The following is a 23,448-nucleotide window of genomic DNA, read 5'->3' as shown; positions in this document are numbered from 1 at the left end:
CACAAAAGACCCCAAATAGCCAAATCAATCTTGAGGGAAAAAAACGGAGCTGGAGTAATCAGGCTCCCAGACTTCAGACTATACTACAAAGCTACAGTAATCAAGATAGTATGGTACTGGCACAAAAACAGAAATATAGATCAATGGAACAGGATAGAAAGCCCAGAAGTAAATCCACACACATATGGTCACCTTATATTTGATAAAGGAGGCAAGACTATACAATGGAGAAAAGACAGTCTCTTCAATAAGTGGTGCTGAGAAAACTGAACAGTTACATGTAAAAGAATGAAATTAGAACACTCCCTAACATCATACACAAAAATAAACTCAAAATGGATTAAAGACCTAAATATAAGGCCAGACACTATAAAACTCTTAGAGGAAAACATAGGCAGAACACTCTATGACATAAATCACAGCAAGATCCATTTTGACCCACCTCCTAGAGAAATGGAAATAAAAATAAACAAATGGGACCTAATGAAACTTAAAAGCTTTTGCACAGCAAAGGAAACCATAAACAAGAGAAAAGACAACCCTCAGAATGGGAGAAAATATTTGCAAATAAAGCAATGGACAAAGGATTAATCTCCAAAATATACAAGCAGCTCATGCAGCTCAATATCAGAAAAACAACCCAATCCAAAAATGGGCAGAAGACCTAAATAGATATTTCTCCAAAGAAGACATACAGATGGCCAACAAATACATGAAAAGATGCTCAACATCACTAATCATTAGAGAAATGCAAATCAAAACTACAATGAGGTATCACCTCACACCAGTCAGAATGGCCATCATCAAAAAATCTAGAAACAAGAAATGCTGGAGAGGGTGTGGAGAAAAGGAAACCCTCCTGCACTGCTGGTGGGAATATAAATTGATACTGCCACTATGGAGATCACTATGGTGATTCCCTAAAAAACTAAAAATAGAAGTACCATATGACCCAGTAGGACCATATCCTACTACTGGGCATATACCCTGAGAGAACCATAATTCTAAAAGAGACATGTACCACAATGTTCACTGCAGCACTATTTACAATAGCCAGGACATGGAAACAACCCAAATGTCCATCGACAGACAAATGGATAAAGAAGATATGGCACATATATACAATGGAATATCGCTCTGCCATAAAAAGGAATGAAACTGAATTATTTGTAGTGAGGTGGATGGACCTAGACTCTGCCATACAGAGTGAAGTAAGTCAGAAAGAGAAAAACAAATACCATATGCTAACGCATATATATGGAATCTAGAAAAATGGTACTGATGAACCTAGTGGTAGGGCAGGGATAACAATGCAGACGTTGAGAACAGACTTGAGGACACGGGGGGAATGGGTGGTTGGGATGTAGTGAGAGTATCACTGACATAAATACACTACCAAATGTAAAACGGATGGCTGGTGGGAAGCTGCTGCATAGCACAGGGAGATCAGCTTGGTGCTTTCTGACCACCTAGAGGGGTGGGATAGGGAGGGTGGGAGGGAGGCTCAAGAGGGAGGGGATATGGGGATATGTGTGTGCATATAGGTGATTCACTTTGTTGTACGGCAGAAACTAACACAACACTGTGAAGCAATTATACTCCAATAAAGATGTATAAAAAAATAAAAGGGAAACTTAAAAGTTCTTTGAGATGAATGAAAATGGAAACACAACATAATGAAACATATAGGATGCACCTATAGTGCTTAGAGTAAAATTAATATTGTAAATCGCTATATTAAAAAGATCTCAAATCAGTAAATTTGCCTTCCACCTTAAGCAACTAGAATTTTAATGGGAAACTAAACCCAAAGAATGCAAAAGGAATCAAAGAATAAAGATTAGAGTGGAAATAAGTAAAATAAAGAATTAAAAATGAGATAATCATAAAAACTAAAAGTTCATTCTTTGAAAAGATCAACCAAATAGATAAAACTTCAGCTAGATTGACCAAGAAAAGAGAAGGCTCGAATTATGAAAATAAATGAGGGCTTTCCTGGTGGCGCAGTGGTTAAGAATCCACCTGCCAATGCAGGAGACATGGGTTCAAGCCCTGTTCTGGGACGATCACACATGCTGCAGAGCAACTAAGCCCATGTGCCACAGCTTCTGAAGCCTGCATGCCCTAGAGCTTGTGCTCTACAACAAGAGATGTCACCGCAATGAGAAGGCTGTGCACCACAATGAAGAGTAGCCCCTGCTCACTGCAACTAGAGAAAGCCCACACACAGCAACGAAGACCCAATGCAGCCATAAATAAATAAATAATAAAATCAATAATGAAAGAAGACATCATTATAGAACTTGCAGAAATAAAAAGAATTATAAAGGAATACTATGAACAACTATATGCCAATAAATTAGAAAATTTAGATGAAACAGAAGGGACACGTACAAAAAACCCACAGTTACTATTGTACTTAATGAAGAAAGACTGAAAGTTTTTCTCCTAGAATGAGGAAAGAGATAAGCATGGCTCCTCTTATCACTTCTCTTCAATATCATACTGGAGTTTATGCCTAGAGAAATTAGCCAAGAAAATGAAATAAAAGTACCCACATTGGAAAGAAAAAAATAAAACTCTATTTATAGAAGATATAATCTTTTATAAAGAAACTTCCAAGGAACTCAATAAAAATGATTAGAACTAATAAACAAGTACAGCAAAGTTGCAAGATACAAGATCAGAAATCAATTGTATTTTTACACACTTGTAATGAATAATTTGAAAATAAAATTACAAAAACAATTCCATTTACAATAGCATTAAAAAGATTAAAACACCTAGGAATAAGTTTAACAAAAGCAGTTCAAGACTTGTACTCTGAAAAACTACAAAAACTGTTGAAAGGATCTAAAGATCTAAATAAATGTAAAGACATCCCATGTTCATGGCTCACAAGACCTAATATTGTTAAATGGTAATACTCCACAAATTGATCTACTGATTCAGAACAATCTCTATCAAAATCCTAACTTGATATTTTTGCAGAAAATACAAGCTGATCCTAAAAGTTATATGGATATGCCAGGGACCAAAACGTTCTTGAAAAAGAACAACAAGTTTTAAGAACTCACACTTCTAATTTCAATACTTACTACAAAGCTACAGTAATTAAGACTGTGTAGTACTGGCATGAGGACAGAAATAGAGATCAAAGCAAGAGAACCAGAGCTCAGAATTTATGGTTACTCTTATATTTACAACTGATTTCTGACAAAAATGACACAAAAATTACATAAGGAAAAATAGTCTTTTCAACAAATGGTGGTATAACTGGATATCCACATTCAGAAGAATGAAGTTGGACCCACTACCTCACACATTATGCAAAACTCAACTCAAAACAGATCATACACCTAAGTGTAAAAACTAAAACTTTCAATCTCTTAGGAAAAAAAAGAAATAACTCTTTGTGTCCTAGTTTTCTTACATATGATACCAAAAGCACAAGCAACAGAAGAAAAATAAATTGGAATACATCACGGTGAAAAACTTTGTGCTGCAACTGATACCATCAAGAAAGTGAGAAGACAACCCACAGAAAAGAAAAAATATTTGCCAATGTTTTATCTAAGAGACTTGTATCCAGAATACATAAACAACTCTTATAACTCAACAGTAAGAAGACAAATAATGCAAAATATGGGCAAAGGATTTGAATAGACATTTCTGCAAGAAGATATACAAATGGCCAACAGGTATATGAAAGTATGTTCAACATCGTTAGTTGGTAGGGAAATGCAATTCAAAACTACAAATGAGCTACCACTTCATACACACTAGGATAGCTAGAAAGAAGACAGATAATAACAAGTGTTGGCAAGGATGTGGAGAAACCAGAACCCCTGTATGTTGTTGGTGGGAATGTAGTGATATAGTCACTTTGGAAAACAGTTTGTTAGTTCCACAAAAAGCTAAATGTAGAACTAGCATATAACCCAGCAATTTTACTCCTAGAAATATGCTTAAGAGTAATGTAACTATTTGTCCACACAAAAACTTGTACACAAATACAAACAAACATTCTGTACAAATGTTTGTTATTCATAATAGCCCCAAATGGAAATAATCCAAATGTCCATCAACTAATGAATGGAGAAATAAAATGTGTATATCCATAAAACAGAATATTACTCAGCAATGACACATGCTATAACGTGGATGACCCTTGACAACATTATGCTAGGGGAAAACATTACGCCAGTCACAAAAGAACCACATATTATATGATTCCATTTTCATGAAATGTCTAGAATAGGCAAATAAATAGAAATAGAGAGTAAATTAGTAGTTTCCTAGGGCTGGGAGATATGGAGGAGTGGGGGAATGGCAGATGAAGGGTAAACGGTGTCTTTTGGGGGTGATGGAAATGTATTTAAATTAATTGTGGCAGTGATCGCACAACCCTGTGAATATACTGAAGTTACTGAACTATATATGTTAAATGGATGAATTGTAGGGTATGTGAATGATATCTCAATAAAGCTGTTAATAAAAAGAATCCTTAAATTGACCCTTCCTCACTCCTAATGCATGAATCTCCTGTTGTGATGACAATTTAGCTTATATCCCAAACACTTTTAGCAACTGGCAGCTCACTGCTTTGTGAATCTGTTTTATGAACAGCATATCAGTTACAAAGGTCTTTTTCATGTCGATCTGAAATCTGCCTCTTGTTTCATCCACCCATGGTCTTTTAAAATAACCTCCAGAGTCATCTGAATTCACCTCAGTCAGAGGAAGGGCAGCACAAAGCCCAAATCTAGTGCTCAGACATGTATTTGTCTAACAGTGTTTTAAGTAGAGATTTTAAGATAAAAATTATTGGAAGATTAGAAATCTGTACATTTTGAACTTGAATTTCCAAACTGCAATAATCAGATGGAGCCGAGAGGTATCTGCCCACCTTTAGATGGAACTTATTCTATCTAGTAAGCCACCATCCTCACCACTCCACATTGGATTTTGAAAATATGCATGGGGTGAGAGCTACAGCTATTGCCACTGATCTGAAAGGTTTCAATTTGGGAAAAAGGTTTTGAGTAGGAACTGCAAATACAGGTGCTGCCAAGAAACCAGGCATGGCTTATAAATGAGTGTAGCAGGTGTGCCTAATAGGGAGTGGTGGGGACTGTGGCTCACTAGACAGTACATAAAGGGGGAGACACAACTCAGATTAATAAACTACTTGCTTTGATATGAAATCTCAGGACTAAGACAGTTTTACCACTAAAAGTAACCAGGGGCTTCCCTGATGGCACAGTGGTTAAGAATCTGCCTGCCAATGCAGGGGACATGGGTTCAATCCCTGGGCTGGGAAGATCCCACATGCTGCGGAGCAACTAAGCCCGTGCACCACAACTACTGAGCCTGTGCTCTAGAGTCCACGAGCCACAACTACTGAGCCCATGTGCCACAACTACTGAAGCCTGTGCACCTAGAGTCCATGCTCCACAACAAGAGAAGCCACCACAATGAGAAGCCCGTGCACCGCAACAAAGAGTAGCCACTGCTCGCTGCAACTAGAGAAAGCCTGCACATAGCAACAAAGACCCAATGCAACCAAAAATAAATTATTTTTTTAAAAAACCAGATGAATCTCCAACATAAAGAGTTTAATTATTAAAAAAAAAAAGTAACCAGAGTACTTTTTACAAATTACCAAGACCAGAAAAGTAATTCAAGAGGGAGAAAAAAACTAGGTCCACCGCCTGGCTTCAAAAAAGTAGTGGAGAGAAACTGAATAAAATTGTTTGCTAGTTGTGCCTCATGAGTTCTTTAGTCAAAGTAATAGTTACTAAGAGTGTGTGTGTGTGTGTGTGTGTGTTTTCAGATAAATTACGTTATTTAGTATTGACCTTGTTAAAAGCCTCATCCTGTTTTATAAACTCCCAAATACTTCTCAAAAAGGAGGTTGACATAGCGTTGTCTTACTTCATCAGGTACTTTGGACGAGGATTCTGATTCTCCTATGGCCCTTTTCTGATGAGCCACTTTATGTTTCAACATCTTGTTAAATATAAAATTGATTAAAGAAGAATACATGTGTGTTCTGTTTAACATTCCTACTATGTGTATGAAAGTATAACTATCTTAGCTAAGTTTTATATCCAAAATTAAATTTAAAAATAATTTCAAGTTTTAAATTCATCAGAAGTAGAATAAATGCAAGGCATAAATTATCTACACTCACAAAAGGGAGAAGTGGGACAGCTGCCTGTATGTCCACCATTATTAAGGCTGATCTGATTACTCATCTAATCCCTTTGCTGTTTCCATATCCAGATTCTTAGAACCATGGTTTGTCCTCTGATCAGCGTATAAGAAGGTGTGTAGTTTACTATTTTTTTTTTATAAATTTATTTATTTATTTATTTTTGGCTGCATTGGGTCTTCGTTGCTGCGCGAGGGCTTTCTCTAGTTGCGGCGAGTGGGAGCTACTCTTTGTTGTGGTGCGCAAGCTTCTGATTGCGGTGGCTTCTCTCGTTGTGAAGCACGGGCTCTAGGCACGCAGGCTCAGTAGTTGTGGCGCACAGGCCTAGTTGCTCCGCAGCATGTGGGATCTTCCCGGACTAGGGCTCGAACCCGTGTCCCCTGCATTGGCAGGCGGATTCTTAACCACTGCACCACCAGGGAAGTCCCAGTTTACTATTCTTAAAACAAATATATGTCCCAATGCCTTTCAGTTACCTTTTCATTAAGAAAAATGTTTGGACTTAAATTTATGACAATCTTTGCATGTTCAATATTAAAACGATCCCAGCTAGAAACAAGGTGAGCATTCCTTTTGACGGACTTAAAAAGACTAAGAATTCTAGGATGAGTTAATCTACCTCACTTTTAGGAGGGACAAAGCCTTAAAACTGACCGGTAGTTTTCTGCTAAAGAATATTTGGTAAAAAGAAAAAAAAATCATTGCCACAAGTAGGGGAAAATTGACTAAAGAGGAAAGGTTGTACTATCATATTACTAGTGGGCATTATTTTCTAAAGGTCTGTCTGTCTCCTTGTCTCTCTCACATATGTACACATATACGCCCCTCACTGGATGTGGCTTGAAAGGCATATTCCAGTGTAAAACTTTTCTCTGAAAAACTCTGAGGCAGCTTAAATTAATCATAGCTACAGATATTTTAGGTCTGAAAAAATGCCTAATGTTTCCAAGGATAGGAAAACCACATTAACCAAAAGTGACACACAGGCACACATCCCATGATAATATGAAAATAACTATATCTAAGGGTAACCAAAAAAGGTTGAAATTTCTCTTCAATAGGTTTGGCATTTATCTGAATTAGGGGTCTTCGGAGAGAAGAATATACCCACTCTCCAAGGGGCTCTATATATGGGTAGGATATGATGGTAATTAGAAATAAAATTCTTATCTTCAGACTTAGTTTATAGTACCTTTACAGGAAAAGAAGCAATACTTTTCACAGGAATGTGTGATCTGTTTGGCTTTGCAGTTGGATTTTCCTTTGAAAGAACTACATCCTCATGAAGGCTGTCTGATGTACATGAATTTTCTAAGAAGTTTAAAATGAACGAGAGAAAAAGGAAAAGGTAAATTTTAATGTCATTAGTCTCAGATGATGAGTTTATTTCCATCATCAACTCAAAATTTCACAATGCTTCATTTATAGGTTTGATCTATATATTTTTTTTTTTCTTGAAGAAAACAAAATGCAAACACAAAAGGGTCCCAATAACCAACTCCAGTATAACCTAGAACAAATTTAAATAATTTATAAAGCAACTTGCTCCATGTAAGAATGCATGCAAAATACTACCATGTATTGCCTAGCATACAGAGATAAACAATATAAATGATTTAGATATCATGCTAATCGTATTATTTCATGTAAAGCTCTAGGTGATTGACTTAACTATAATGGGGAATATATGGACTTCATAAGAAACGTTTTTAAAATAAGGTAAAACCCCATTTATTAAATAAGTGAGTTAAAAAAAAGATTTTCTCATACCTCCTGAGGCTTTCCTTTGGGTCTGAGAGGCTGGACATGCAAATGTATTTTTTTTCTGTTCTGAAGTAGCAGCAACAAAAGCCTGCCCACCCTTAATGGCAGCCATTATCTGCACTGCCTGTTGCTGGGCCTGAAGGATTCCAGTGTGACTAATTAATGGTGGGACTGGTCCCCTGGATGGGCTAGTGATCTCTTTACTGGTTGGAACCTATAGAGCATCAACATAAAACAAAAACATCCTGATTTTAAAAATGGATAAGATGGATAATTTCACTTTCCTTTTGCACAAAAGCTCTTTGGAATTGACTACATTCACAATACTACATGTAGTCCGATACACACATAATTGGAATATTCCCAGAAATAAAAAAACTGAACAATTTAAGCATATAATTTAAGACATTTTTTCTTGAAATAACAGAGAAAATTAAATCTTATAAGAAAATGACACTTTGTATGCAGGCAAAAGTGGTAATAAGACATATCCTAATGAAGTTATTGAAATTCAAAGTTAAGAAAAGAATCCATTAGGTAACCTGGCAGACATATCAGGTGACCCATACAGGGAGAAATAGCAGGCTAGCATCAGACTTCTCCACAGCAACGTTCATTATGAGAAAAGAAGGGAACATATGAAAAAATGTTCAGCTTCACTAGTAATCAAAGAAATGTAATATAAACTAAGGAAATAAAATTTCACTCAGATTTACAGGTTTAAAAAATGATAATACCCATTTTTTGTAAGGTTTGTGGGAAGGGAACCCTGGAACACTGTGTAGGACTGTACATTGTCACAACTCTTCTATAAGGCAATATGGTAACATTTTTTTTTTTTTATTTCGGTACGCGGGCCTCTCACTGTTGTGGCCTCTCCTGTTGTGGAGCACAGGCTCCGGACGCGCAGGCTCAGCGGCCATGGTTCACGGGCCCAGCCGCTCCGCGGCATGTGGGATCTTCCTGAACCGGGGCACGAACCCGTGTCCCCTGCATCGGCAGGCGGACTCTCAACCACTGCGCCACCAGGGAAGCCCGGTAACACATTTTTAAAATCATAAAAATCTTTATCTTCTTTTGCCCAGTTACTTCTATTTGTGAGAATGTATTCTTAAAAAATTGCTGATGAAACCGACAATCATTTAAATATAAGAATTTGGGGGGAAGTTATATAGCACAGTAATGTGAAAACTAACCACCACATCACTTGCAATTAAAGAGAAACAAGGTTAGCCTCCTAAAAACCTTTTTCATAAGAGAGAAAGGGAGAGAAACTAGTTTAGTAAATATCTATAGTATCTGACCCCGGGATGCGCAGGTATTCACTATCTCCATTTCACGGATATGGAAAATGAAATAGAGAAATTAAATAATTTGCTCAAGCATGTTCAACTATTCTGTAAAGAACTGGAATTCAGGGTCTTATTTGTGACTTGGACGCATAAAGTCTTTTCATGCCATGCAGAAGATTCTGCTGTCAGTATGTACCAAGTAAAAATAATACAGAGACTAGAGCAGAGAAATAAAGTTTGTGTTAAATAGCACTTTTTAACACAAAAGTGTTAAAGGAATAATACTCGCTGCAGTGTTTGTACAGTTTCTTTACATGTCATAAAAGAACTTCAGCATTTATAATATAAATTTACAAGAGGTTCAAATTGCTTTGAAAAACTACCGTCAATTCCCCTTACTCACGCTAGTTAAGTTCTATAGAGTCCCGCAAACAATGAATTAGCAAATACTGAACCATTACAGGTGAGTATCTGGTCACAGCAGTTTCATCAACCAATGCTTCATAACCTTGTTATATGCGTGTTTCTGTTTAAAGATACTTCATTTAGTATATAATGCTGATTCATCAACACTGAATTTGTGGTCAACAGCACTAATAACTCGTGCCTGAACAAAGTTGTTTAACACACATTTTATCTGTAAGGCACAGCACAGCCTTCTTGCACCAAGGAACACTAGACAGCACTATACTTGGGGACCATTTTAAATAACAAAATCACCAACAAAACACACAATAATGCAGAAAACATGGCACCAGACAGACGCAGGTAAGGACCTTGGTTAACAGTATGACAGCTGAACAAGAAGTCAGTGTTGCCTTGTTCAAACTTAGTTGGGAACGTGCATGTTAGGCGATTCAATTCAATTTTTTTGGCCACTGCGCCTGTGTACAGAGGACCACAAAAGCATGAGTCTTGATTTTAAAGTTACAAATTAATTTTACTGAAGAGGCAAATTTGCAAATACAGAATCTGAAAATAATAAGGTTTGACCATATTAATTTATAGTTAAAAGGTTATATAAAAACAACATACCTTCTTTTAATGAAAACGTTAGATAATGGGGGAGAAAAATGAAGGTTTCAGAAAATGCTTACAAGTAGGCAAGAAATTTATTGACTGCCCACTTGCGCCCCCTAGTGGATAATAGGATAACAAGTACTGGAATATACTTAAAGCTTGAAATGACAAGGTAGGTACTTCATAAACTGCTGAGAGAGAGACCGGGAGGGTGGGAAGTGGGAGAGAAAGAGAAACAAAGTGACTCACATCAAACTTGGCAGTGTGTGCAATCCTCCTTTTCGGTCCAGAAATGTTTTGGTAATATTGCATATCTAATTCCATTTGCTTTCCTGAAGGCTAATGGGAAAAAGATAAGACTTATCCAATTTCAGGGTAGTAAAAGCAAAGTTATGTTTCCTGAAGAGCCACAGGAATCCAAGCTACAAAATGCCAGGCAAATTATTAAAAAATAATTCAGAAAAAATAATTTAATTTGGATAATCTGACATGCATAGATTCCTATAAAACATACCTCTAATTTGGGAAATCAACTATAAGTTACTGTACATAATACCAGGGTCTCTGGAAAATGTCAAGTCTGCAAGACATGATGGCTGGCCAATTACCAAGGTTTTGCCTTATTTTAATACATTATTAATCATAAGTATTAGAAATATATATAATAGATGTTATATATATTCTATAGAGTTTAGAATATAGAGAATATATATTTAAGGGAAACTCCTTTAGATTTAGGGAAAGGATTTTTTAAAAAGTGACCAACCTGCTTAGCAGTCTCTCCCTTACGAGCTTTGCTTCGTGTGAACTTATTGAAAATTTGAAGACATTCCTTCACAGTGTCATCAGCCTCAGAGGGAGTGTCATCTTCAGTACATTCCTTACCAAAATCAAATTCAACTAATCTGTTGTCTTCAAAAGTAGTGAAGTCTTGACTGTCGTCTTGTACTCTCAGAACTTTGTCTTTCACATGATTGTCTGAATAAGAGAACTGGAGTTGGCTTGGTGAGTATCGCCATTCAGTTTCTTCTTTTTGAGTATCATCAATTGTATTTACATGTCTTCTGCTCTTTGGATAACTTTCATTATGACTTTCCTTCTGTATTTCTTTGTCACTGAGAGGTGCACAAGTTATACTTCCTCCTGAAATACAGACATGCTTTTCCTCACCACCGAAGCTTTCCATCTTAGAAATGTGGTCTTTAACACCCCACAAGTTTATGTTAGTTTTAGTATCTAGTGAGGTTTTCAGGTGTGATTTTGGTGGTTCGAACTTGTTACTGTCATCACCTGTTTGTGCGGTTAGCTGGGTTTCATCTATTTTTTCCTCTTCTATACCACTGATCTGAAGATTTCTCTCCTCCAGGGGCGATACTTGGATCTTTTCATCCATATTCTGATATTTAAAGCCTCTAAATGGTTTAGATTTCTTAGAAGTAGGAATGATTGGAGGTACATCCATTACAAGGTCATCTTCATCAGAATCTTGAAGATTTATTTTAATTCGTATTGGTGAAACATAAGGTCTTTGGCTCTCCAGGCACTTGTGGCAATTTCCACCCACAGATTTTTTCCAGAAGTGCTGCCTGTCAGTCTCGCCCTGCTTTGGTTTAGATGCCCCAAGCAGCCCTGCAGAATAATTGAGCAAGGGATCATATTCAAGGTCAGTTGCTGGACATCTGTGGTCCATCACGTACTTTCTAGGCTGACTCTCTTTGCTCTTTGACGGTTCATTCCACTGTTCTTTTGGGAGCAGGCTATTTTCAGGAAAACCTTGTCTCACAATTGTGTCACTCAAGGAGGCCACGGGGCTTTGCGATAGCTCTTCAAGCGCTAAAGTAAACCTGGAGAGCCTCTTCCGCTTTTCTGCAACCTCAGCCTTGACTGACTCGATTTCTTTGTTGATTCTTTCCAATTCTTCCATAGTTGTGCCTAGTGTTGTTAACGGAAGATGAGTTTATCTTTCAACATCACTTAAGATGAAATGTGGATTCCAGAATATCCTGGACAATGAGTTTCCTATCACAAGGACATTAACTTTTCCAAACCCAGCCTTAAATGCAGGGAATTGTTGACTAACAGGTCAGTTCCTGGAATGAGAATGTCAACGGCTATCACTGATTAAGTCTTTCAAATGTCTAGCTCATTCCCATGACATTAAAGTACATTCGTATCTTATTACTAGAGTAACTATACATCTGTGAGATAGGCCACGTGTATACATATTAAACTGTGTCAAACATGACACAGTTTGGATATACACGATTCACCTTATTATTTACCAAGCAGTGACAATTTGGTAATAGTTCAAATAGTCGAATGCCTCTTACACAGAACTGTACATAGTCTCACACACCAATATATCTCCTCTGTCACAAGAAAGTTTTTTAAAAACATTAGTTTTCTTAATTTAGCGGTTCTTAACATTCTCACTAAGGGCCCTGATATTCTACAGAATGCCTCAAACACCAAATTAAGCAAAACACACCCTTCCACAACCAACCAACCGTTAAAAAAACCTTAAACAAAATAAAAAAAATAGAACTCCAGGCCAGTTGGATCCACACTCCTGAGGAAACCCAGGATAGCGACAAGAGATCAGGCTGCTGGTCATGGCTCTTCACAATACCTGGCAGCTCCTTTCCTGACTTTTTACTAAGGAAATCCCCACCTCTTCCCTCTCTCCAAGATATACTTTCCTATGGAAATTATGGGATAATTTACATACTTCTCTCTTCTCCCAAACAAGAAATTTCAGATATGAGATGTCCAAATTACACTCGTTAAAACTCTGAATTTATTTTAGATAACCTACATGTTTTGATAACACACATGTGCTTCCTCTTTACACAATGAGCTTTCTCCTGGCTCGCTAGCGTTTCAATTTACCATTTGTTTTCTATTAAGAAATCAACTCTATTGAAATCCAAAACAACGTGTGTAACAAAGGTGTAGGGCATTTTGATGGAGTAGGAAAAAGGCGAAGAGCCGGCACAAGAATGAGAACTATTCTATGTTCCAAACATAAACAAATGGCTCTAATTGCTTTTTAAATAAACTTGGAAAGGGGAGTAAACTCTGGGTAACCAGCTAGAACTGCATTTTGGCATAAACTGGGTTTTATCTGGTTGCCATGATTCAGGAAAGGCTATTTAAGCAGTGCGTTGGGATGCTATTGAAAAAACAAACAAAAAGCTGTACTTTCCCTCCATGTCAGAAGTTTAAAACTTTTTTGCTCCATCAGAAGCTAGATTTGGAGGGCAAATTTTGAAGTCTGAGGCACACTTACAACCTTCGCTCAGGCTACAGGTGATTGGAAACAGCTCCTTCTGACTTGTAAATCCTCTTCGCCACAACCGGGGTCCCACCCCACCCATCACCTTTCCCCAGAGCCCAGGAAGCTCCTTAGAGTAATTCCATACTGCGGATGGGTGACAGGAAGCGAGGATAAAACCACACAAGACCACGCACGTGCATCTTACTGTGCATGCCTTTCTAGGATCCCGCGTTCCCAGGAGCTGGCATCACCGGTCCGCACACGCCGGTCCACAGCACACTCCTTGCCCTGCCTCCCTGGCCACGTGACTTTGGCCCCGCCCCGCTCCCCCCCTCCGGAGCCTTGGGGGCGGGGTGGCCACCCACGTAGAGCCGGCCTGGAAGCTGAGCTCTCTGTTACTGGGGCGGAGATTCTCTGCGGATGACCCGCCTAAGCCAACCATCTTCCCGAATGTCCCTGGGACGGCCCTGCTCCACGGTTTCAGGAACTCTGTGACCACCCAAAAGGCTCTCGAAGAACGTCCTCAAACAGGATCTTGCATAGCACCCTCACTGCTCCGTATATGTCGAACACACTTGACGTGGGAGGGGCGAAGTAAGAGGGACTAAGGACTAGCCCTTAAGGCTCCTGAACCTGGGTGTGCGATGCTGGGAAGATTTACTCTTGGGAACTCTTAACAACTTGGTTCCTCGTTCGAAGGCAAGTGCTTGTTTTCCTCTTGCCCATAATAGCCACTCTATAGGAATTGCCCTTAAGTAGGTAGGTGGGAGTAAACAGCCCTTTTTGAGGGCTGGGGAAGAGACAGATTATGGGCATCAGAGAAAGGAAATGCAAGGGTGTTTCGGAATGGGGGGAAACGAGTTAAAAAGGAACTGGTTTTATTTTGTCCTTTAAGAGGAAACAAACACATCAGAGGTCCAGACAACCTGTTTAGGAAATCCAGGTTTAGTCATGGGACGGAGGGTCAGCAGGGGACAAATGAAAAGACACTCCTCCTCCCAGCACACATACACACCAGCCTGGGCTGTATGACCCTCTCCTCGCTTCTAGGCTAGGGGAGGGGGCAGAAGAAAGCGAACTTCAGTAAGGACTACCTGACATTCTTCATGCCCCGCCCCCAACACCATGACTGCACTTTACAATGCTACCTACAATGGTATCTGCAAGTAATGCCAACTGAGGATGAGATACCAATTTAAAAAATATATATAGTTAACATCCCTTTTGGCCCTTTTAGGCATAGTAAAGCCATATTGAGTAATTTTCTCAAGGTACAGTACATTAGTACTGGAGACAAAAGCAACCCTTACACCTCTTTCCAAGCAAGAAAATTCGTGGTCCCTTCCAAGGGTGGGTGGAGTAAAAAGGTGGGAACGGTTGGTAGCCAACCCCTGCCCAAGCCCACCTGACATTCTACCCACAAGCCTTTTCTCACCTATGGATTCAACATGGCTCCGCTGCACTCCGAGCACCTCCAAGCTGCTGCCAGGAGCTGCCTCACTCAGTTCCCACCGCATTTCCCGGTGCCTGAACTGGCAGCACAAACGCTGGCACCGACCCCCGGGGCTGTCAAAAGGGCATGGAAAATGGCAAAAGTAACCCACGGAGGGTAGCATGGGCTACTGCTCAAGGTCACCTCCTCTGGCTTCGAAAATTGTGTGCACTGACGGCAAAAGCACGCAAAGCTTAACACACACCCCGCTGCCTGTTCTCCAGCCAGGGTACCGCCTTATATGGTCCGTTGCTACTCGAAGGCGGAGCTTCGTAGCTTTCCCAGCCAATGGGGAGGTTGGGGCTGGCGTCAGGGGAGAAAATAACGTGGGAGGGAATGACCTAGAGAACAGATGGTAGGGCCGCATCAGGTGGGTGTAGTGTGTGTCTGTCCTCCATGGGGAAGAAGGTTCATAAAGACCTAACCTACAGGTAGAGAAAACAATTTCCCAAGAGCTGAAAGGACCCTTGGATTAAGGAATCTCCTGCCTTGTGGATGCCTACCTTGTTCCTAAACAACATCCTTTGACTTATAATAAGTTTGGCTATTAACCTTCATGGATCATGGAGAGAACCTCAGCTGTGAAGCACATCTAAACTTTGCCTCTCTCTAGCAGGTGATCTTAGGCAAGGTATCTGACTTACCCGAGTTCTCCTTTCTTGATCTGTAAAATAAACTTGTCTTTCATAGGGTAGTAGAATTCAGTGTGCTGTAATGTACCAAAGTGCCTAGCATAAAGTAGGTGAGAATTTAGGAGGACAAGTCCTTTCCCTTCCCATCATCAACACATATCCACAAAGGACCTGGTACATGTCCCTAAAATCCTTCCAGTTGAAACTGATTCCTAAAAGGGAAACAGTTCCCTATTCCATTGTTCTTCTTTGTAAACTGAAATACTCCTAGGATAGATAGGCTCATAAGTCACTGATGACTTCAATTAGTCTTTGAGATGTTTGCTTTTCTTTCAATAGCACATACTGAGCCTGGGTGCTTGGGGGAAGAGAGAAGGAAGGGTCCTCCAGCTCTAAAAAATTCAGGGTCCATGGATCCCCCTCTAGGAAATTACAGGCTGGGATCCCTCCTTCCTTTCTTTTCTTCTGAAAAACAATGTTATCTCAAATGGTTATGGATACTTTAGAAGGTCCTAAATCTTACTGTCCTATGAGAGGACCCTGATGACTTGGAAACAATTGAAGAATGCTAAGAGTCTCTAGTGCTAGTTTTGTCTCTTGATACGGCGCACCTGTTTTGCCAGTAAAACATGAACAGGTGTGTTTTTTTTGCTTTGGTGGTGGGGAGGGGCATAGTTAGTAGTGATTAGCCTGAAAGTCCTCAAAATGCCCCCAAGTAAGGTAAAAAATTAAATGTTCTCATTTTAAAAACAACCAGCCTAGAATGAATACTTTCCTTAAGTCACTTTCCAGGATCAGTTTTACTTGATGAAGTTTTCCACACCTTATTTCCTTCTATTTCTTTCCATTAAATAGTTTTTATAGCTGAGAGATTTTTTATTGAATATGCCCTCCTTTTAAAACACCAGAAAGTTCGAAGGTCTCAGCAGAGTTTCCAAATCATAACATGAGTGTCACCAAGCTATTTTTTATGACAAAAAAATTAAAGTTGTCTATTCATCAGTGGGTTCCTCTCTCTGTTCCTCACTCTGAAGTCTGACTCATCATTCATGCCTGTCTCATTGGAGCCTGTGGATAACATGTCCATTGTCCTAGATTTTGACCTTGTGTCTGATTTCCTAATTCTGAAGAAGTGGTGCCCCAAAATGTGCTGCTCTCAGCAGTCTTAGAGAAAGATGTGTCTGATACGCCTTCTAATGGATGAAAGTAAGAAAGAGTTGCCAGCTCTGGGTTGATAGAGTATTCACCACTCTGATAAGCTTTTTTATATCTGAAAAAAAAATACATACATCAAAAATTGTTTTTAATTGTGTACGTTTGCAGCTTGGCTTAGAAAAGCATCTTAAAGTGATATATGAATTCTATCCAATGTATTAGCTATTTATTATAACACTATATAAATGAATGAAAAATGTTAGACCCTACACAGATGTGCTATTTAGAACAGAGGTCATAGCCCTTTTGTTTCAAGGCTATTAAAAGAGAATGCATTTCTAGATTCTCTATATCCTTTCCAATTGACTAGGGTTGTTTCTATCTCTAGATGACTATTTAAAATATTGGGAAAAAGTCCAAGTGGGATATTCCCTGAGAGACAGCCCCATGCTCCTTTCCAAATAGGGGAAATGGAGCCAAAATGAATACCTTATGAACTTGGGAGTCACGTTTGCCTAGCACTCTACTAAAGAGAGCAGGTTGGGTGTTTCCTCTCATGTGTTTTAAAGACTCCAGAGGTCTGTAGACTTACTTCATTGTCTTCATTTTGTACATCACGGCACTACAGATTGCCAAGAGGATGACAAAAAGGAAGAGAGTCATCAACAAGAGGCCCAGCATTAACTTTAATTTGGCTTCCTGTAGTTCTGCCAGGTAGTCTTCATCTGTAGCATTCACATCAGAGTCTGAGAGGAAAGAAAGAAAATGCAATGGGAAAGAGTGACTCTGTTCGGCACGTTTTCCTGGAGGAATAAGGATCGCAAAGCAACTGAAGAGAAGCCTTCACCACCCGGAGCCTTCACTGAATTCTCCCCGCTACCCTCATGCAATGCAAAGGAGAAGGCTATAGGCCACTCCCTACGGCCAAGTACTCTTAACTTTTTTACCTTTCCCCTTCACAGCAATCTTGGGGGAGCTGTCCTTTGCTCCATTTTCCAGGATCACAGAAGTTTATGGATTTGCCCTTGGTACATAGCTAATAAGTGGCAAAATTTGGTATCAAACCCAGGTTACCAGATGTTAAAATATGTATCAGACTTCCTCCCTGAATAATATAAAAGAAAAACAATTCAAGACTCTGAAGAGATCGCTATTAAAAATGTGATGAAATTACACACAAGGGATTAGTCCTTCAAGAGAGGAAGATGCAATTCTACTGTTGGGACATACATTGACTTTCTTTTAAGCTAAAAGGATGATGTACTACAATGCTTTCTCCACAAGGCTTAAGAACTGAATTTGCGGGCTTCCCTGGTGGCGCAGTGGTTAAGAATCTGCCTGCCAACACAGGGGACATGGGTTCAAGCCCTGGTCCCAGAAGATCCCACATGCCATGGAGCCACTAAGCCCGTGCACCACAACTACTGAGCCTGAGCTCTAGAGTCCGCGAGCCACAACTACTGAGCCCGCATGCCACAGCTACTGAAGCCCACGCGCCTAGAGCCCGTGCTCCACAACAGAAGCCACTGCAATGAGAAGCCCGCGCACCACAACGAAGAGTAGCCCCCACTCACCGCAACTAGAGTAAGCCCGCATGCAGCAACAAAGACCCAACACAGCCAAAAATAAATAAGTTTATAAAAAAAATGAACTGAATTTGCCATTTTATTACTGTGATCAAATCTAGTGTACTTGATGTTAAAGAAATGGAAATTTAGTTAAATTTCTAAAATACATTATATAATAAAAATCATGTCTGGATCCAGAAACGTCAAAAGTCTTTTTACTAAAGTAATGAAAATATATCTTTACTGCCAAATTTTATATCTTCCTAAATATATGTCTGACTTAATAGGCATTTAATGGTGACTTTAAATAACCATGTTGCTATTTCTCTCCTTTCCCCCAACCTCCTACCACCCAAAAGTTCCAACGGTTTTCATGATTTTCTAGGTAATGATATTTTGGTAATAAGCAATGACAAGCTCCCATGTCTAACTCTCTGATATTTAAAAAACTTGTAATTGTCCAAGTGCAATCCTAGGCCAAGGGGAGTGAAATGTACACAGTTGTCAATGACTGATATCTTGACTTTGAGGGAGATTATTTTGGGAATAAACAAATTAGGTTAAAATGGACTGTGCTCCTGAATTGCTTTGCTATTCCTTAAAAGGGTGTTTGTAAATAGGTGTACTTATAGTACATTTTGTTTATCAAGGTGGTGGTCAAAACTAGAGAAGGGTTTGAAATTCCTAACCACTGGAAATTATAGAAAAGCGAATTACAAGTTTGGACAGCTTTTTTTTTTTTTCCCTCTAAGCCTCAGTTTCCTCATCAGTAAAATGGAGATAATACCAACTTTCATGGAGTTGCTGTGAGGGCTGACATAATAATGTATGTATAGTGTAGTATGTGCTCAATACGTAATAGAAAATCAGTGATGCTCATTTTAATTACTTGAAAAGACAAAATATTTCTAAAGCATTTGTCATTACTGTATATCACTTTTCTAAACAAAGAAGACTGACTCTGTTTTCTTGATGCACTGAAAGGCAAGTGGCTGTACTTGTCAAATAATCCAGTACAGAATTGAGGTGACAGGCCTTAGATGTATTATCAGATGCTATTTCTTTTTCAATGTCTTTTTGTAGGACAGAGGTTTGGGGAAAATTAATATATTGCCTTGTTATGAAATGGAACACCAATGGAAGATATCAATAACAGGGGAAACTGAGCAGGGGGAATATATGAGAACTCTGTACTTTCTACTCAATTTTTCTATAAGCCTAAAACTGCTCTAAAAAACTCTGTCAATTTAAGACAACTGCATCCTAAATATTGTTCACTTGCCTACTCCTTCATTTGGTTTACTGTTTCAGGAATATAAGTTACAAAACAGGAAGATGGAAATAGTCATCTGCAATGTGGTCATTGAAGAACACTGTTTAGGAACCATAACTTTCCTAAAACTGTAAGTGTCCTCTCTGGTATGATGTCAGCCACCATGCTACCTTGTTACATATTCTATACCTTACTGAGGAAAACAGTATCACCATGTAGACACTAAAATGTGTGAAAGTATTTATGTATCCCTTTAATTGAAGTATTTTGTTCTCACTTGGAATTGGGTGAGAAAATTGATCTCGTTGGTTGTCCTCATTGGTGGTTGCATTTATAGCTGTTAAAACAATAAATTGGTGTTACGGTAAACAAACTTCACTTACTTTTGTGTGTGAATATGTGTGTGTGTATACAGCTTATTCTCATTGTTCATGGTAGTCATGGTTAAGCTATGTGAGCACTGAATTAGTGAATACTGAACCATCATTGTTCCTAAGGGAAATACAGGGTTAGGTTCCTGTGAGCCTCTGGTCACTACTTTTCATCAACCAATCAATATCTAACCTTGTTTTATGTGTGTGTTTCTGTTTAGAGACACTTTATTTAGTATATACTGCTGACTCATCAACATTGAGCTCACAATCAACAGCATTATAACTCACACCTACATGAAGCTTATATAATACACACACTTTTCTCCTAAGGTACATCACAGCCTTCTTGTGTTTAGGAACATTAAACAGCATTGTACTACTATACTTGGGGGGCATTTAAAATAGCAAAATCGCCAACAGAAAGCACAAAAATGCGAAACACCCAGCACTAAGTAGACCACAAAAAAGGAACTTGTTTAAAGCATGAGAGCTGAAAAAAGAAGTCCTTTGTTCTACCTCAGCTCGGAACAAGAGCATCAGGCAATTAAATTTTTTTTGCTACTCTGTGTGTGTCCACAAATGAATGTGAAAGTTCTGCAAGTGGAGGGTTCCAGATAAATTTTAGATACAGGTAAATTCACAAATACAGAATCTGCAATTTAGAATCCACTGAATATGGTATATATTTCACATTTATAACACATGCATATATGTGTGTGATAAATGAATTCTATTTATACATGTATGTATATATAGATGATATGCATGTTACATTTATACATGCATACATAAAAATGCTATGCATGTTACATTTATACATGCATGATTGTACCTTTATGGTTTATATATTACTTTTATGCATGCATATATTTTGATATATACCTTGCATTCATTCATGCCTCTCCATGTGCATACTGCTCCAAATACAAAGAGGGATTATATTGAGCAAGAGCCTTATTTAACATTTTTAATCATAAAGTAAATGACTAGATTGCAACATTTGTAGGAAAATAAGAGTTTTGGGGAGAGAATCAGAAAATGTGTGACACTGATCAGATTTCTGGGTTTGTTTTGCATTTGCTGTTACATGTGATGATGGCAGCAAAATGTTGACTTATTAATTCTTAGTATTAGAACAATTTACACTGATCTTGGCTTTCTTACAGAAGACTTTAGAAAACCAAAACATTTTCCCAGCTACCTAACTACTATGAGTTTACCTTTAGCTAACATTGTCCAAAATGCAGGCTCATTTGGACTCTGGATTGGTTCTGTTTAAAAAACAAAATAGAACATGATAACAAAATAAGGTAATTTGGCTTCAGTAAATTTTTGATAGAACATTCATTCGTTTGTTACTTTAGTCATCTAAAAGTTATACCTTGAGTTCCTATCATGTGCCAGACCCTGTGGTTGGCATTAAAGTTACAGAAATGAACAAGGTCTTATGCACACTCTCAATTTGGGAGACAGACAAGAATCACTGTTAATTATGTTGCAGGGTAATGAGGGCTTTCATAGAGATGCACAGGTGGTATGCACAGAGGGATCTAATTCAACTTCCAAAAGCCAGAAACACTTTGAGAGGGAGACGATGCTCCTGTATAGGCTCAGAGGACTAGAAATTGTTTGCCAGACAAACTATGTAAGAGAGAGGTCATTCCACTGTGAGCAAACTCAGGTGTCATAAGCAGGTTCGGTAAGCTCTGAGAGCTTCAGGTATTCTGGAGTGGAGAATGTGGGTGAGGAATGTGACCAGAGATGATACTGGCAAGTTCTTCAATGGTCAGATCATTTCAGACTTGAATGCCTGGTTAAGAACATATAATATGACCCCAAACCTAGTAGAAAATTACTGAAGACATTTAAGAAGGGGCCAACCAGGATGATCAGATTTCTATATTTAAATATATCAAGAAAGTGAATAATATTAGAGTAATCATATGAGAAACATACTTGGATTGCATGAACTGGAGAACATAGGGTTTCATGTAATTACAGTCCACTGTCTTCAATTAGACCACTCCTCTTTCAAGACCTGAGAGGAGAGCCATCCTGGGTTGTTATTTTTTCACAAGTATTTTATAAGGAACAATATTCTTGTCAGAAAAAGTAAAATGATAATTTTGATTTTGTAAACTCTCACTCTGAACTTTCCCCCATTAATAATCTTAGGAAACACCAACAATTGACACTAAGCAGAGGCAAGTTTACTTCTCAAGCATGTGATTGTTATATCATTATTTTAAAATTATATTAAAATGTATTAAATATATTTATATAAATATATATTTATACACACATGATATTTTAGATAAATATATATTTAATATAAATATAAATGTAATACATTTTACTAAAATAAAGTTGTATTTTAAAAAGAGCTTACTTCCTATCACTTGTCAAGTAAATCTGAAAATTGAGTCTTAGATTTTTTTACCATTTAAAAGATTTTAGAGTGACTTTAAATTGTAGTAGTACAAATTCTTTAAGCATGTTATTACTTTACGAAATACTCAGATTAATGAAAGTTAAATTTTTAAGTCATATAATGATAAGCTCCAGGTCTGACTACAGTATTGTAACTTTAATACCGTGAATAGTTTTTTCAATAGGTTCTTTACTTTCTTCTTCATTGCTGACTGTTTCAGGAGGTGGTAATGTCGTTGTTTCATTGACGAGTTCATCTACGAAAAGGCATAATGGATTATCAGCATATAAAAATAATGACTCAACATTTGTGATTAGGCAATTTTTAAGCTAAAAAAATAGAAGAAAAGGAGACAAAAAATATCAAAACAAAAAAAACAAAGAGAAAGATGTTGACATTTTCCTGAGATACCTTAAAGGAGGGGAAAGAAGAAGGCTTTGAAGAATGATGTTTGTATGATAATGGGTTGCTTGAGGTGGGATTAATATGCCTCCAATTTGCAAGAGTGAGGAAAAACTGGGAGCGTGGAGCCACAGGCTTCCTTTGACAGTATGGAAGATCTATTGGATGAGAGACATTGGCTTCACATGGCTCCCTGAACAGGCCTTGAAGTGATACTGTCACTTCAGGACAAGTTGGTTGCTGGTCAGGGTGGTGACATGAAAGAGTTGTAACATAAATGTCCTTGCAAACTGGAAACACATGCATGTTAACTACTCAAAACAGAGTTTTGGCCCTAAAGATTTGGGGCTACAAATCAAGGATTTTCAGGCCTGATTTAGTATACATCTCAGTCTACAATGTTTCCATCTGGAGGTATGTCAGCAAGAGTGTATTTGGGAACAATTGTGACTGAAGGACCATTGTTCTCCCCACGAAGTTGGCATTCAGTTAAATTGCTTCATACAGGAGTCGATAAAGTTCCATATGAAGTACAGGCAACCCCACTTCTA

At 38.3% G+C, this 23,448-nt stretch overlaps 1 protein-coding gene across 1 annotated transcript in view; it reads right to left on the bottom strand.

Annotated features, from left to right (window-relative positions):
* The window catches only part of LOC101276190 (uncharacterized), a 54,831-nt gene extending 32,021 nt beyond the window's left edge, over nt 1-22,810 (bottom strand). The window contains exons 1-9 of the mRNA XM_049711029.1: nt 22,659-22,810; nt 21,285-21,335; nt 17,797-17,954; nt 17,442-17,595; nt 15,006-15,136; nt 11,060-12,225; nt 10,543-10,632; nt 7,988-8,195; nt 7,410-7,528 (exon numbers count right to left, since the gene is read on the bottom strand). Of these exons, the coding sequence (XP_049566986.1) occupies nt 7,410-7,528; nt 7,988-8,195; nt 10,543-10,632; nt 11,060-12,225; nt 15,006-15,136; nt 17,442-17,530 (1,803 nt within the window). The 5' untranslated portion in view covers nt 17,531-17,595; nt 17,797-17,954; nt 21,285-21,335; nt 22,659-22,810. The remainder of the gene's footprint in view (nt 1-7,409; nt 7,529-7,987; nt 8,196-10,542; nt 10,633-11,059; nt 12,226-15,005; nt 15,137-17,441; nt 17,596-17,796; nt 17,955-21,284; nt 21,336-22,658) is intronic.
* Between the last annotated feature and the right edge of the window lie 638 nt (nt 22,811-23,448).

This window comes from Orcinus orca, chromosome 6 (assembly GCF_937001465.1).
Source record: "Orcinus orca chromosome 6, mOrcOrc1.1, whole genome shotgun sequence".
Lineage (NCBI taxonomy): Eukaryota > Metazoa > Chordata > Mammalia > Artiodactyla > Delphinidae > Orcinus > Orcinus orca.
This window is presented reverse-complemented; position numbering and strand designations above follow the sequence as displayed.